The 16,438-nt window shown below is 40.7% G+C and overlaps 1 protein-coding gene across 1 annotated transcript; it reads left to right on the top strand.

The window, feature by feature from the left end:
- Positions 1-8,332: 8,332 nt before the first annotated feature.
- On the top strand, positions 8,333-15,930 carry pex16 (peroxisomal biogenesis factor 16). Its single transcript, XM_049031344.1, has 11 exons — positions 8,333-8,574; positions 9,317-9,352; positions 10,009-10,085; positions 11,631-11,764; positions 12,587-12,687; positions 13,115-13,186; positions 13,260-13,409; positions 13,961-14,033; positions 14,169-14,288; positions 14,921-14,985; positions 15,137-15,930. The coding sequence occupies exons 1-11, from the start codon at positions 8,448-8,450 to the stop codon at positions 15,193-15,195; spliced, it is 1,014 nt and encodes a 337-aa protein (XP_048887301.1). The 5' UTR covers positions 8,333-8,447; the 3' UTR covers positions 15,196-15,930.
- The last annotated feature ends 508 nt before the right edge of the window (positions 15,931-16,438 follow it).

Raw genomic sequence — 16,438 nt, forward strand, 5'->3', positions numbered from 1 at the left:
GGCACATCACACAAAACCTGTTTTCCTTTTGACAACATATTTAAATATTTAAAGAATGTTCATGTATCACGTGAGTGCAATTCAATAATCGACCAGTGAAATGTCACATACCTGGACAATAAACTAAGCTGCATGTTCGGATGCGCTAGGCACCACTCATACACAGGGCAAATGCAGTGCTTTACAGGCAGTTAAACGAATAAACAAACAAGCAAACAAACACATTTTTAAAAGTTAAGATTACCACACAATTAGCCATAAGTGTAGTGAAATAAAAAGGTGTTTAGCCTGAATTTAAACATGGCTGGAGTTGGAGCATGTTTAAAATCCTCTGTTAGTCGGTTCCAGCTTTTTTCAGCATAGTAGCAGAAAGCTATTTCACCCTGCTTAGTTCTAGCTTTAGGAACTGCCAGTTGGCCAGTCATGGATGATCTAAGGGCCCTGCTGGGATGACTTCAAGTATCTCGGAAATATATTTTGGGCCTTGACTATTTAGTGATTTACTGTATAGACAGCCAACAATATTTTTTAAATCAGTTCTATAGCTGACTGCAAGCCAGTGTAAAGACACAATAGTTGGGGAGATATGCTACAGTACGTTTTTTTAGTTTCAGTGAGCAGCCTTGCAGCAGCATTTTGAACAAGTTGCAATCGTCCATAAAAAGGTTTTCGACCTGGGTGCTGGTTTTTACAGTCCTACATTTAAAAGAAGCATCAACTTCAAAATAAAAGAGATGCCTAAAATAAATCCTTGTGGGTCCCTGCATGTAACATCCCAAGATCTGTTCTGATCCATCATCATTGGTAAGACTTTACAAAACGGCAGTTAAGAAGCTTGTCAGTTACGGAAAACGGGTGGATGGCCATTATTATGATAATAATGTGATCTGCTACTGTACTAATTACTGTATTATTATATTATAAACAAATAATTGATAAAGCATAAGTAAAATATTGATGTCATTTTCGTCCATCTAATGATCATGAAGGATGATTTATTTCAAGCAGTTCCTATATTTGTTACTGTATGTGGTAATTTTATTAACCTTTGTTGACTACTGAAGGAACAAAGAATGAACAACACAAAAAGTGAAATTCCAATCATGTTTTTTCATCATTAATGAATTTATTTCATTATTTCAGTTATTCATTATTCACATTTATTTCAGGTAACTATATTTGTTCATGATTTGTTCTTGAGTAGTAAATGATTTACTACTAAGTTATTAAGGAGCCGTAAAGTATTATCTAATTATCCAATGCAACAAATTAGGGCCTGGCTTGTAAGTAGGACTTAAAGCAGCTAAGTAGAGTTCTTAGATAATCCAACCCAATTTTGCAGTCTATATAATAAAAATTTATGATCAGCAGTATCAAACACTGCAGTGAGATCTAAATGCACAAGATTAGGGACCTTTCCAAGTGCGTGCAAGTAATGAAATCACATTGCAGCCGAGTGTGCAAGGCAGATACTACAAATAGAAAGGTTCCATACATCTTTTGACGTAATGATCTTTCAACAATACAATGTACAAAAAGAGAAGATAATTTGCACAGCCGACATAAACATAAAGAGACAGCTCAGTTGTATCTGGGATTACATCTCTTAAGAAATATGTCATGAAACAGAAGAAAGTAAATGAGTTCAATGATAGTTTTGCACGGGTATTCACTGTTGAGGACATTAGTAACTTACCAGTTCTTATTACTGATCCAGCATCGTCTATAACTAATATATATATAACTGAAGCTGATGTTTTGCAAAGCCTAGCTAAGCTCAAAATAAATAAATCACAGGGCCCTGATGGCATCTTACCTATAGTGTTAAAAGAGATGAGGGATATTATTTGCCGACCGTTAACTTTACTGTTTTAAAAATCCTTATCTGAAGGTGTGGTACCTTCTGATTGGAAGCATGCCAACATAACGCCCATTTTCAAAAAAGGGGATAGAAGTAATTTGTCCAATTATAGGCCAATCAGTCTAACTTGTATAACTGGTAAAGTTATGGAGGCTATAATCAAAGAGAAAATGGTAGATTACCTGGACTCCAATAACATTTTGCGGGATAGCCAGCATGGATTTAGGAGAGGTAGATCCTGTTTAACGAATCTGTTGGAGTTTTTTGAGGAAGCTACTCAGGAAGTTGATGATAAGAAGGCCTATGATGTCATCTACTTAGATTTCCAAAAGGCTTTTGATGTTGTCCCCCACAAGAGGCTCCTACTTAAACTCAAAGCGACTGGTATTTTAGGTACTGTAGCGACCTGGATTGATAACTGGTTAACAGATAGGAAACAGTGAGTAGTTATAAGAGGCACAATGTCACAGTGGGCCTGCGTCCATAGTGGGGTACCGCAGGGTTAGATTTTAGGACCACTATTGTTTCTAATTTACATAAATGATATAGATACCAATATATACAGTAAACTGGTGAAATTTGCAGATGACACCAAGGTGGGTGGTGTAGCAGATACTGAATTAGCGGCTCAGCAGCTACAGCGGGATCTTGATTTAATTAGTGACTGGGCCGATACCTGGCAGATGAAATTTAACGTAGACAAATGTAAGGTACTCCATGTAGGGAGCAGAAATATAAAGTACAGGTATTTTATGGGTCCCACTGAAATAAAGGTAGCTGATCATGAAAAAGACCTTGGTGTGTATGTTGATGCTTCCATGTCCCATTCTCGCCAGTGTGGGGAAGCAATAAAAAAGGCCAATAGGATGTTGGGGTATATCTCCAGGTGTGTGGAGTATAAGTCAAGGGTGGTAATGCTAAGATTATACAATTCCTTGGTGAGACCTCACCTAGAATATTGTGTGCAGGTTTGGTCACCATATCTTAAAAAGGACATTGTGGCCTTAGAAAAGGTGCAGCGTAGGGCCACAAAAATGATTCCTGGTCTTAGAGGAATGTCATACGAGGAACGGTTACTTGAGCTAAATCTGTTCAGTCTCAAGCAAAGGAGACTGAGGGGGGACATGATCCAGGTATATAAGATTCTAACAGGTTTGGATGCTGTTCAACCAAATAGTTACTTCAGCAATAGTTCAAATACACGAACTCATGGCCATAGGTGGAAATTAGCGGGAGAACATTTCAAACTGGATTTAAGGAAGCACTTCTTTACACAGCGTGTAGTCAGAGTATGGAATAGTCTTCCTGATAATGTAGTGCAAGCTGAATCCTTGGGTTCCTTTAAATCAGAGCTAGATAAGATCTTAACAACTCTGAGCTATTAGTTAAGTTCTCCCCAAGCGAGCTTGATGGGCCGAATGGCCTCCTCTCGTTTGTATAGTTCTTATGTTCTTATGTGATCCAGGCGGAGACTCGAACCCGGGTCCCAGAGGTATATATATATAACTCTTGTACCTAGAAACTTCGATACTATGCATATGGTCTATGACTTATTACTGGGTTTCATTCCGACAGACTGAAATGAACGTAAGTCAGAATAGGATAATCACACTGACTGTTAGGTATGAGAATCAGCCTGGGATATGCGTATGAGGGGGGTGGTCATGGTGCCAAACAATACAATCTGTGCCCACGGCAATTTTTTCACGACACGAAGTAGTTTAGCGTGGCATGTACTTAAAATAAAATAAAAAAGCTTTGAATGTATGTGCGAGTTGACGTAAGTCGCAAAAGTTTCAAAGCACAAACTCTAAAAAATGTCTACAATGCTTGCCAAACCTGTATCTAGCCAAGCTTCCATTTTGCAACACCCAGCCTGGATTATTATAGCACATCCGGCTCGTGAACTTGTTATACTGGTTGTGCATATTAGGACCTTGCTGTCAATTTCCATTTGCATCAAACTGAGCATTTCGTTTGTAGCTACCCTTGTATGACTTCTGCCCTTGTATGACTTCTGCTGAATTTATTGGTTTTCTTGCTCCTCGTATCGTGGTCTGGATTTGGTTATTTTCTCCATATTGCTCATACTGGCCCAGTGATATTCTGCCTGTGCTTGGACGATGGATTTTGGATTACAGTTTTGATTTGTTTCCCTTTGTTTGGTGTTTTCTGCTCCCTGAGCTTCTGCTAATCAAACTTCCATCAAAACATCACATTACTTCAAATGTTACGGGTAATTTAGCATTCAAGCACAGATAAAATTAATCTTCAAAATTTTACAGTGTGTATTTACTGTATGTTACCATAACTAAATACATACACACCTTAAAAATCTATGAAGTGAAACTGAAATGTAATACAAAAAAATGCAATATTTACAAACCCTCAATCAGTAGTGTTTATCGTTTTTGCATTGTAAGCATCAAGATAAAATAGGTTAGAGAGGTTAATAGGGTCATTTATATTTATTGATTTATTCACAAATAAACAGGTTAATAGAGTTAATGCTCGTGTTAATATAGGCAGGGCCTAATCCATAACATGATTTTACAATTATTATTATATTATTATAATAATATAATAATAAGGGGGGGTGTATGGTTCAGCAGACCCACCAATTCAAGCCCAGCTTAAGAGGACTCATCATGTCCATGAGCTCTTGAGCTATCTCCTGTTATGAGTTTTTTGTTATGGCCTACCCCTGCCGTTCTCCTCGGTAGCAGTGTTTACATGTACCCCCCCCCCCCGTCCTGTGTTCCCCAGTCTTGGCACTGTTGCTTGTCATAAATCCAAGTTCCGCTCAATAAAGTTTCCTCAATAAAGTACCCTACAGAGGTTTTCCTGTGCAAAGGCTGCCTCTAGGGCGTTTTACTCCTTCTTGCCACTAAGGACATGACAGGCGCGCACGGCTCATTTGTGGACCGTTTGAGTGTATTTGATGCTGATCATTTTGATATGAAATGTTCCTTAATTTGGTTGGCAGTAGAAATTCGCGTTATGACAAGAAATTATTATGCATTTTAACTTTATACTCAAAATGAAACGTGAACTCGCCATATAAAGGTTGAAGTGCATGGTGATTTCTTGTCTTGATGGAAATGCACATAAAAAAGGTATATGCATTTGCATTGTTACAACAAGAAATTGCGGCACATATCACTTTAACCAATATTGCCATGCATATCACTTTACACAATGAATGCGTACTTGCATTCCAGTTATGTCAACAATGTATATAGGCCAGTCTACTCCTGGGTCACATGTGTGCGGAGTTTGCATGTTCTCCCCATGTCATAGTGGGGTTTCCTCCGGGTACTCCGGTTTCCCCCCACAGTCCAAAAACATGCTGAGGCTAATTGGACTTGCTAAATTGCCCGTAGGTGTGCATGTGTGAGTGACTGGTGTGTGAGTGTGCCCTGCGATGGGCTGGCCCCCCATCCTGGGTTGTTCCCTGCCTCATGCCCATTGCTTCCGGGATAGGCTCCGGACCCCCCATGACCCAGCAGGATAAGCGGTTTGGAAAATGGATGGATGTATATAGGCCTTTCCTATATTGTTGCAGGATTTCAGACCATGCTAACTAATCCACTAGACTTCCATTTCCATTGTAATCTGAGCATATATACATAAATCTACTTGAACCCTCTCTGGGTACAGTATCTTCAAACTGGTATCGGAGCAGATGGTTGATTGTGAGTTCCTGAACTCTTCCGTGTGTCTTTTAGAATGGGTGATTCACAGAGGTGGCAATTTCAGGTCCAGAAAGTAAAAATCCAGATCTACTTTCACCCAACCAGTTGAGTATAAAGAGTCACAGTCATAGAGTACTCCTCTGGTTGGTTGAAAGTAAATCATGGTCTGGATTTTTACTCTCTGAAACTGCTAACTCTGGTGATTCAGGACTTGATCCAGCCTTCCCTGGACCAGTGGGTTATTCCTCCAGGGGGTGTTCTAGGTCAGTGAAAGCTCTGGATCCTCAGCAGGTAACTGAGGAAGATACCCTCAAAAAAAAATTCCCTCAAAATCAAGCTTACATGGTCAAAATATATTTTTTGGTTCCCTTAACTGTTTTCAATAGCCTTCACTATATCTGATTTTAGAAAACTGGAAGGAGTGCATGTCTCATACTTTAGGAAACATTCTGTGAGGGAAAGTCCTGTTACAGTGTGAGGTGTGGATTAGTACATAAACGGCCTTCAACACAGTCTCACACCCTATTTGGATTCAGAGATTCCACAACCTAAGAGTTTGTGGGGCAGCGTTCGACTGGTTTAATCCCTAACCCACTGACAGAAAACATTTCATTACTGTATCGGGTCATAAAGACATCAGTTATTACATGTGGCATCCCGCAGGGCTCTGTCCTGGGGCCACTGCTCTTCATTATTTTCATTCACCCACCAGGCCAAATCATTCACCACTTTAACCTATATTTCCACCTGTGCTGACAACATCCAGATCTACGTTAGTACCAACTCCATAAACAACCTGCCACTTGCGAGTATCAAATCTAATGTTTCTGAAATTAAACTATGGATGAGCCAAAAATTTCTTAAACTTAACAGTGAAAATACAGAATTAATTGTCTTTGGGACAAAATCCACACCACCATCTCCCCCTCACCTCTGGTCCACAACCTTAGTGTTACCTTTGACCTAACCCTCTCAATTGACGCACACATACGTTCCATAGTAAAAACAACTTACTTCCATCTTTGCAACACCGCCTGACTTAGGCCCTGCCGTTCTAACTCTGTTGAGTCCCTCATTCATGCCTTTATCTCTAGTCGTCTTGACTACTGCAACTTACTACTTACTGGTATCACTGCTAAATCTTTCCCTAAACTCCAGATAGTCCAGAACTCTGCTGCCCGGTTCCTCATTTACACTTGTTCACAGTTAAATTACTAGCTAAGTTACACGTTCCTCCATTTAATTAGTTGACTTTGAGGACTTCCTGTGGTAACAAATGTGAAGTAGCTACACTTAATGCTATGAGAAACCAGGCCGGAGCGTTCAGAGAATTTACGAACGAAGTAGCGTTAAGAAAGTTTCTGAAAAAGCACGCTTGATCTTTGGAAACGTTTAAAACATTGCTTCACAATGACATCTAGTGGCTAAATTATAGTACTCCATGAATGGTGTCTGGGACAAACGTCTAAAAACCGTTTCCATGAGGTGTTATCTTACGTGTAAATAAACGTTCATTTTATGTCTTTCATTTAACTGTTTGTGTCAAGACTAACGCGGAGCGGAGCGGGGCGGGGAAGCAGGCAAGGGGACTGGGACAAATAAAAGACAACCCAAAAATATTCATAAAAACGATTACTACAAAATATAAAGTAAAAATACATCAAACAAATTAACCTACACTTTAACTTTGAAAAGAATCGTGGATGGTGTGAGAGAAACGAGAGAGAGGAGAAGAGGGTTATTTTGTAGGACGACTCACTATAACGTAATCACTATCTGTTGGCTCACTGGAATCTTTTTCTATTTGTGCGAATCTAACAAGGAACCTGTGCCTCCTTTTCGATTTCGCGGAAATGTGACATTGCAATGTCGTTAAACCGATTCACCCCTCGCACTGCTACACCCTTATTCGGGTGGTGCTTTTCTACTAAATTTTGACAATACAAGTGAGACACGCCGACTGAGACCAAGCATGGGACACGATTATCCACAATCCAGCAGCAAGAGAGAGAGAAGAACCATCGGCTAAGTTTTGATTACGTGAAGCTCGGCAGACAAAGCATGTACTACTCGTACTCGCTGGTTTATGAAGTTAAAATTATTTTTAAACTTTGCTCGTCTTGCAAAACACTCGCAAACCAAGTTACTCGCAATCCGAAGTTTGACTATATGTAATGCCCCGAAACTCTAATTAACTAAGAGCAATGAGCTTCCACATGATGTTTTTTGCACTTACATTCAGTCATACATGACCATCTCTTATAATTTGCGCACCGATATCAATTGGTCGCTCATTCATGAATGGCGAGGCCATGACTGAACGGAGTTCCACGCACGGACACTGATTGAGTATGCGAGCTAATCTTTGTTTACGTAGAACAAACCTGCTCCGAGCAGGTTTGAGGATTTGGATGTGCTGCTATGACGTTTGGGAAACCCGACAGATCCAGGATCATGCCAAATCCTCAATAATTACATTCGGCTAAACGAGTAATCCACATACGAAAAATACCCCCAAGGTCTCACAATTTGGAATTTATGCAGACATCTGACCACTAGACAGCAATCTTTTTTTTGTATGCAACACAAATGACAGTGTATTACTTGAAGTTCTTTTTCTTGTGTTGGAGTATGAGTCATGTTTTATGGTTTTCATATATGTGTAATTTTTTATAAAAATTAGATGGGCTACTAACCACCGGTTAACAATATAAATACATGTGATTGACGTACTGTACAGAGAGGCGCTAATATTGGGCTTTTCTTTCTCTTTAAAATAAAACGCCCTCCTTTCGGCTAACAGGAAGCCGAAGCCTGGTCCCAGGAAGTGAACGTAGGACGTGGAAGCACCCTGCCGAGGAGCGTTTTGTTTATTTCGGCAGCGTAACGCCATGGCGGCGCAATGCGCGGAGAAGCTGGCCTCTCTCTATCAGCGCTACGAGGAATATGTCACAAAAAATCCGGCAGCCACTGCCCAGCTGGAGAGCACGGTCCGGACGCTGTCCTATCTCATTGCCGGTGAGAAGCGCTGTCTGACGAAGTGAAACCAAAACTGCTAAAGTCTAGAAAGCTTTCGGACCCAAACAAGGGACCACATACTCTCTGCGTGGTATAGGTAGTATCAGCGGTGACTTCTGCATGATGCAACTTATAATTTAACCGGGAATCTGCATAATATGTAACAAAACAATCAAGGATCTCCATAGAAATGCATCCAGCACCTTCACTGTGTATTCCGCGTTTTTTAAACGGTTTATTTTAAGAGTATCCATTGCGTGTAACGTTTCGAAAAACATCCTGTTACTTGCAGAACTCAAGTTGGAAATGGCATGAAAATAATAAAAAGTAACATTTTAAAAACAAGCTCTTTACGCGTTGTGGGATGCATTCACACATGAACATTTTTTTTAAATATATATAAGAAAAAAACCGTTCGTTTATTGCCTATTTCATTAGCTCTCACTAGGTTAATTAAACCAGCTACAAATTCCTGCAAGTAAATTAATGCTAAAAACATACTTTGTTCTGGTTCCCTACTGCAGTCCAAAGAAATACAGTTAGGCTGTTTGGCATCTGTAAATTGCCCGTAGCGTATAACTATGAGTGTGTGCGCTCTTTGGTGGACTAACGTCGCAGCATAGTTTTGTGCCTTGCTCTCTCTCTCTCTCCCCCGACTCTCTCCAGCAAAACTGACCATGATAAGATGTTGGAAGATGGGTTATGTTTTAAATTTTGAAAATAAGTATTTTTCCTTTCACAGGTCGATTTGCAGATTCTCATGAACTGTCAGAGTTGGGTAAGGTTCATGTCCTTGCTATATACTGTCATACATACAGTACCAGTCAAAAGTTTTGACACGTCAAGCTGCCTACAACCGAGAGTGATAGTGTTGCATCAACATAACCTGGGCACCTGACCAAAACACAGTAGAAATGGTCTTGGAGGAGTTTGACCGAAACGATGTGGCCAATGAGAGCTCAGCATATATGTGGGACCTCATTCAGGACAGCTGGAATAGCATTCTGGGAGACCACCTCATGAAACTGGCATAGAGGAAACAGCAGGGTCAGCCAGTCCCTGGGGCACTTGGGGATTAATAGCCTTGCACAAGGGGCCCGATGGTGGGGTCACACTATCAACCACATGATTTGAACCAGCAACCTTCTGAGTCCCAAGCCACATTGCAATCCCCCTACAGTGTTTTTTTAAGTACTTTAAGTGTTTTGGTTAGTGCATAATTCCATATATGGTATTTTATAGTGTTGATGTATTTATTGTAAAATATAGAGAATAGTACAAATATACCTTTCGATGGGTAGGTGTGTCCAAACTTCTCACTATTACTGTGTGCGCACGTGTGTTGCGTTGCTCTGCAGGTTAGGGACAGTGGGTTCAAATCATGTAACCAGCAGAGTAATCTTTGTCAGTATGAACTGTTTCTCTGCTCTTCAGTGTACTCTGCCTCCAATTTGCTTGTGCTGTTGAATGATGGCATACTGCGCAGTCGACTGTCCTACACCCGTCCTCTGGTAAGTGCATCTCTCTTTACTTCATCCTCACACACAATATACAGGTCATATAAACAAGCAGGAATTAAAATCAGAGGAAGCAGGTTAGGGAGGAAGTCCTTATTAATCTAGTGAAACACTTTAATCTGCTTCCTGTGATTTTAATTTCCTCTTTGGTTATATATGTATAACGTGCGTGAGGACGAATTCATACAAATTTATTTGTGTTATGTCAGTATGTTTTAATATTGTGTATCTGGGATTTGTTATGATTGGCAGTGCGCACAGGTGATGCCCTATATGACACTTGTTGAATTACTGTCGGCTGTCCAGGAGGATGTGGTCATGAATGTGTCTATTTAAAATTTAGAAGCACAAATTATCATCACTCAGAAGAAGGCATCAAGCTGAAATGCATCTGTGCTGAGACGTCTCACATAATAAACACTACTTGATTATGCGATGTGTGACCTTTCTCAGTTTAATTTAATGATTTACAACGGCAGTCCAGTACTTTGAGAGTTGTATGAAGTTTGGCAGTGAAGCCTGTTCCCTAGTGTTGCGTGTTGTTATAAGTGGAACAGTGCATTTGTTAGGGCTGGATTATTACAGAATCAAGGCTCTAATTTTCTTGCATTTCATTGTTTATTCGCAGGCATATGTATCAGGAATGCTTTTACATACGAACATTCCTGCAGGGAAAGCAGGGCAAAATTGATTGTGTTTCATAGCTGCCTGCAGAGAATTTGGTGCATCAGGTCTGTGTGAGTTACAGCTTGTATGATTTCTAGTCACTTGGCAGCCTGCTGCAGCATTGTTCCCTGATTTACAGTGGAGGTGAACGTCCAGGCTGATGTTGCATAGTGTAGTTTGGATGCATTTCCTATAGAGCTACAGTGCAGTGTAGTGAGAACTATTTGAGTAAAAGGAAGCACTTTGGAATAAGTGTGAATGTCGGTGGTAAAGGCTTTAGTGTTTGCATATGTCATACTCCCCTAATGGCTTAGCTCTGGCGTACAGTTGTCAGTATGTGCAATGTGTCCAGATGGCAGAGTGATGAGCATTTATAACCAAAAATAATTATAAGCACTATTGACACCATAAAATAGAGTATAATTGCATACCAGTGCCAAATGTAACTGGAACGCAGACACAAAAAGTTGTCCGAATGCCTCATGCATACTCAAGCTGTACTGCTCAATTTAAAGTCTTGATTTGTTCTCCATACGACGGGAAGTATTTTCTGACACCTTTTGTCTCTTGTGTCATTAAGAGTAGGTTATTGAATGAATGCTGGTGTTCCATTACCTACCAGTGAAAGTACTTGTGTGCGGTTAGCATCTTCTTTGTAGGCACTATTGATGTGCATTTTCCTGAAGAGCAGTTAACAATAATAAACTGAATACAAAATCAATGTGCATTTATTTGCTCAGAATAGTTTACATAAATGGTGAGATGATGGAACTGACGTTTTCGCTTGACGTTGCCGTGTCATTATGCTTAAGCTTCTGTCGAGTGTCTGCCAGCATATTCTCCGCCTGCATGGACTGACAGAACATGCTTCAGCCCGTTTCACAGCAGAAGCTGCTCACCTGGCTGACCGTCCTTGAGTATGTGGAGGTCTTCACCGAGATGGGAGCAACCAAACTGTGGGGTGAAGGGGGCCGTTGGCTAGTCGTTGTTCTCATCCAGATAGCAAAGTAAGGCTCTTGCATCAACATCTTTGTTTGCAATTGTTTTTTTCTGCCTCTTTGTGACTGGATTATTGAAATAACTCATTGACTCATTTTGGCTCTATCTTTACCCCTGTGTAAAAACATCTCATCGCCATTCCAGAAATGTCTATTTTCTTCACACACAAAAAATACCCTCAGCATACAACTTCTGGGACAACTGCTTTTTTTCCATAAGGCAAAATGAAAGATTATTAAAACTAGTGACCCATAGTATAGTGGATGTTGTGAACTCAAAATAAGGATTCTGGTATCTTCAATATAAATATAGCTAATGTTTTGTATACATTTTATGGGGCGTTGGAATGTGCAACAAAATTGCCCTGTTTGAAGATAGGATCATAAAATCGAAAAACAAGAAAATATTCAAGATGAAGCAAAAATATATGAAAAGAACATTTTATAAAAATTGCTGGTCATAGTTGAGCCTTTCCTACACTTATGGATCTGATTTGGTTGGAACCATAAATTGCTGGGCAGATTTCCCAAGCAAAAAGGCATGGTCCTGTCAGGCCTGCAAGCTCTGGTCCCTCCCATGCAGCAGTGGGATGCCAGGTTGGCCCCCCAACAGCCTTCAAATCATTGCCCCCCCCCCCCCCAGGCTCTCACAAGTCATCATCATTCTAGGTCCTTACATTTTCCTCGGTGAAGTTTCTGCAGCGCTGGATAGGAGAGATACTAACATGGATTTACATATGAGTGCCCATGAGTTACACACTATGATGGAAGTGTGGTGCTTGGGCAGGTTATTAGAAGAAAAATGTTTGAAACTACCGTCTCGCGTTGTAGAGCTGTTCTCCGCATCCTGCTTCTGTTCTGGTACAAGTCCGGCATCCAGACGTCTCCTCCCATCATTCCCTTGGACAGGGATACCCAGCTGCAAGAAAAAGGTCAGAGCCCAGGTCCTTTGAAATATAGGAACAGTTACAATACTGTAACACTGCTGTTATTGTTCATGTCGTCTGCTTTAGGTGGCATGTGACGATATCCCACTGCAATATCTCACACAGCATTGTGGGGTTATAACTAGTGATGGCCAAATGAAGCTTCATGAACCACTTGCTGGTTTTTTTGACCTCACTAGATTGTGCTCTCTGTTCAAAAAAGGGCTCACATCATGCCCCAAAGCAAACCAAGAGCGCCATCTAGTGGGGTAAAAAAATACAGCAAATGGTTCATGAAGCTTCATCTCTGTTCTACATATGATAAAGTATCAGACTAAGAGGCATTAATCGTATAACTAGAAGCTACATGGAGTGATGGAGGATCCTCAATCACTTTTTCCAAGTCTTGTTGACTTTTTTTGTCTCCTTCCAGAAGCAGAGGATGAGGAAGACGTCTCCTTTGTGGGCCAGCGATCTGGCAGAGTAATGCGGCCCTTGGGCAGTGGTAAGCCCACCCCTTCTTTATACAGGCACCCCCAGGTCGTTATAATACTGACTCCCGTCTGTCTGTGGCCCAGGTCCTTCACAGCACATCCGTCTCTGGGGGGCCCCAAAGCGGGTCAGGAGACACGGCCATCAGGAAGATGATGCTTCCCACCCTCCCACGCCCCTGGGCCTACAGGAGACGATTGCGGAATCCCTGTACATCGCGCGGCCCCTAGTGCACTGTATCCTACTACTTTAGTCACTAATAGTAGTTGTGTCTTTTTTTGTAATTAGAGTTATTTTATTCTTCTTTGTAGTTCTAATTATCAAGCAAATTAGAGGTGTAAATGCTTCCTGATCAGATTTCGAGCTCCGCAACTCAAATGAAGGTTCAGGTCTGAGGTGTTTTTTCCATTCACTATGATCATGGGTCCCATACCAATTGACCAAATTCAGATTTGGAATGGGCAGCTGCCGCAAAATCAGCTTAATCATCTGATTGGACACCCGATGCTTCCCATTTGCTGGTATTGAGAATGACATCACTGCGCTAGTTTGCAGTTATGCGTCCTGCTTGACATATAGGGGTGCACTGCAAAGTGAGACCTTAGCTCAGTGGTACTAGTCAGCGCAGGTTGTTTGTAGGATTCCCTGGGGTCGGTCCAAGGGGGGAGTAATTAAAAGGACTGAAAGTTGTAGGCATGTCTATTGGATAGACATACTGTTAGCCAGCATTAGCTTTTTTGGGGCTGTGTGGTCTTCATTCTGTGTGTTCTCCTAAGCTCTGTCTCAGTGCTCTTCCTTGGACTGTGCGGAAGACGGTCATGGAAGCCATGGCTGGTATCTGGGGTTCTGGAAATAACAAGGTAATGATTTCCTGCTTCCCATAAAAAAAGTGAAAAGTTCCAGCGTTCTCAGCTTAATAACCTGTAATAGCTGTTTTGCAAAGTGCCTCAAAAACAATCACAGATTGTGAAACGTAAGGCAATGTTTGTCTTTAGTTTTGGTCTGATGAATGACACAAAGTTGCTGAATCGACGGGAGCAGGCAGAGATGAGGCGCAGGGCATTCCTCCTGTGTTACTACCTGCTCAGGTCCCCTTTCTACGACAGATACTCTGAGTAAGTTCCCCATTTGATGTTTAAATTAATGAATGTTTCATTGGATTAATTAATCAATGTTTAATATGCTCTTTACACATTTAATACTCATTTTACATTATAAATTAAATTGAAACTGTTTTGTGTAGGGCTTCTTATTTCAGTGCAGGGGATCCCAACTGCCTATGTAGCCAGTATCCCATGGGGTAACAGAACACACACAAATCATGTATTTTTGAGCTATACCCCCCCACCCCCTGCCACCAGCACCAGTTTTTTTCGTCTAACTTTACAACCCCTGATGGCATCACAATGTGAACTAATTCAGTGCCCCCTTCCCACGACACTCGGCAACTCCCCCCCTCCTTCCCAAACCTAGTAAGCAGTTAGCAAACAAGCCGTAATGTTGGCAATATTTTCCTAATAATTCGGCAGTTTTGCAGAACATATGCAGTCTGTGGTCATCAAAAAATTGGGAAGCCCTACTTTCAAACTATATACAGCTTAATAGAAAAGAGGTGATTTATCCACCAGTATGGGCAGATGGTCTGGCTGCCTCAGTCCCCACTACCGTCTTCTGTGTCTGTGTGTGTGCGTAGGGGAGAACAAATACAACCTTTTGGACTTTGTAACTAACTTTTAAAATATTGCAGGACGAAGATTCTGTTTCTCCTGCAGTTGTTGGCGGACAACATCCCAGGAGTTGGATTAGTTGCACGTATGTATGAAGTTTGTCTTTATCGATTAGAACACACATCCCGTAACATGTCATTCCATCAGAAATACACCATTTATAGTAGATCAGGTTTTTAGTGACAACATGGCAGTTCCACATTCCCTAAGCATTCTCTCCTTTCTGCCTTATTTAGGTCCTTTGATGGAGTACTTACCAATTTGGCAGAAAATTTATTTTTACAACTGGGGCTGAGACTCTCAGTCTAAAAATGGCCTGAAAGTGATGTCACCAAAAGGACCAGAGCAAACTTTTGTTTGGAGAGGAATTGCTCCAACCCTGCGATAGTGTCTGCAAAAAAATGCTCACGAGAGTTTGAATCAGTGGTTCAAACCTTGTGCTATAAGTGGGCAGCTCAGTTTTTTTTTTCCCTCTTTTTATATATTTCGGATGTGATTTCTTAATTTTTTCATCATTGCAGGAAAAGTGATACGGGCTTCATTTTGGATTCTTATTTTTTTGGAAACGATTCCATATTTTCCTCACATGACTCGGTGCACCGATTTAAGCGAATGCTCAGTAATCCACTGGTTTATATGGGACCGATTAAATACAATGAGTTGCTGTAACAAAGGTCTTCATTATGCTTGCTGGAATGTCACCAAGTGCTTGGATGTGTATGTACATTACTGTAGGCTGAATGAAAGCACTTTGCTGATGAAGTTTTCTAATGGGCATTTATACACCACCAGGGTAACATAATCTTAGGGCCATAGGACTAACTAGAATGAGATGGGCGGTTATCTAAAGTTTTTTCACCATGTGAAAAGTACTTTTGTCTGTTCCCAAGAAAAAAATAAATATTAAACTTTTAAAATGTTTTCCCAATGAGAATTCAGACTTGTTTGGAAATTTTTCATGAGAATGTATGTAAATGATTTTATATAAAATGAGTAAATAAATGTCAATGAATAAAAACAGTCCTACCAAGTGTGTTAGATTATGCTGTTTTTCTTGACTCTTAGTCTGTGTATTAAATGTTCATTAGCTAATATGGGTAGTTCTTAATCCTCCTTTCGTATGTGATTTTGTTAATAATGTTGAATATTTTACTAAATCTAGGCATTCACATTCATACTTAAATACTCAGACCGTTGACATCTGTCATGACCAGTTCCGCTGGTATCTGGGTTGGGGAGACCATGTATGACTCGGCTTCATGTGCATATGCCGATATCTGCTGTCTTCATAGTGTCGTTCGGTGGGGGTGAAATCTAAGCAAAATGGCTTTTATGAAGAGGAGTGGAAATGTGGGATGTATATGGTCCAGTTTATGTCTTGTCTTAGCTGAGCAGAATGCCTAATTGTTCTGTATTCAGTGTTACAAAGAGACATGGAACGCTGTTAAAGTTCATCGTGAATTTTCAAATAGACTCAAGGTCTTCCGTTTGCCTTCACAAATGGCTTTATTGCCTGCTATAGAGAGACATGCCAGTGC

Source organism: Brienomyrus brachyistius, chromosome 11, assembly GCF_023856365.1.
Source record: "Brienomyrus brachyistius isolate T26 chromosome 11, BBRACH_0.4, whole genome shotgun sequence".
NCBI lineage: Eukaryota > Metazoa > Chordata > Actinopteri > Osteoglossiformes > Mormyridae > Brienomyrus > Brienomyrus brachyistius.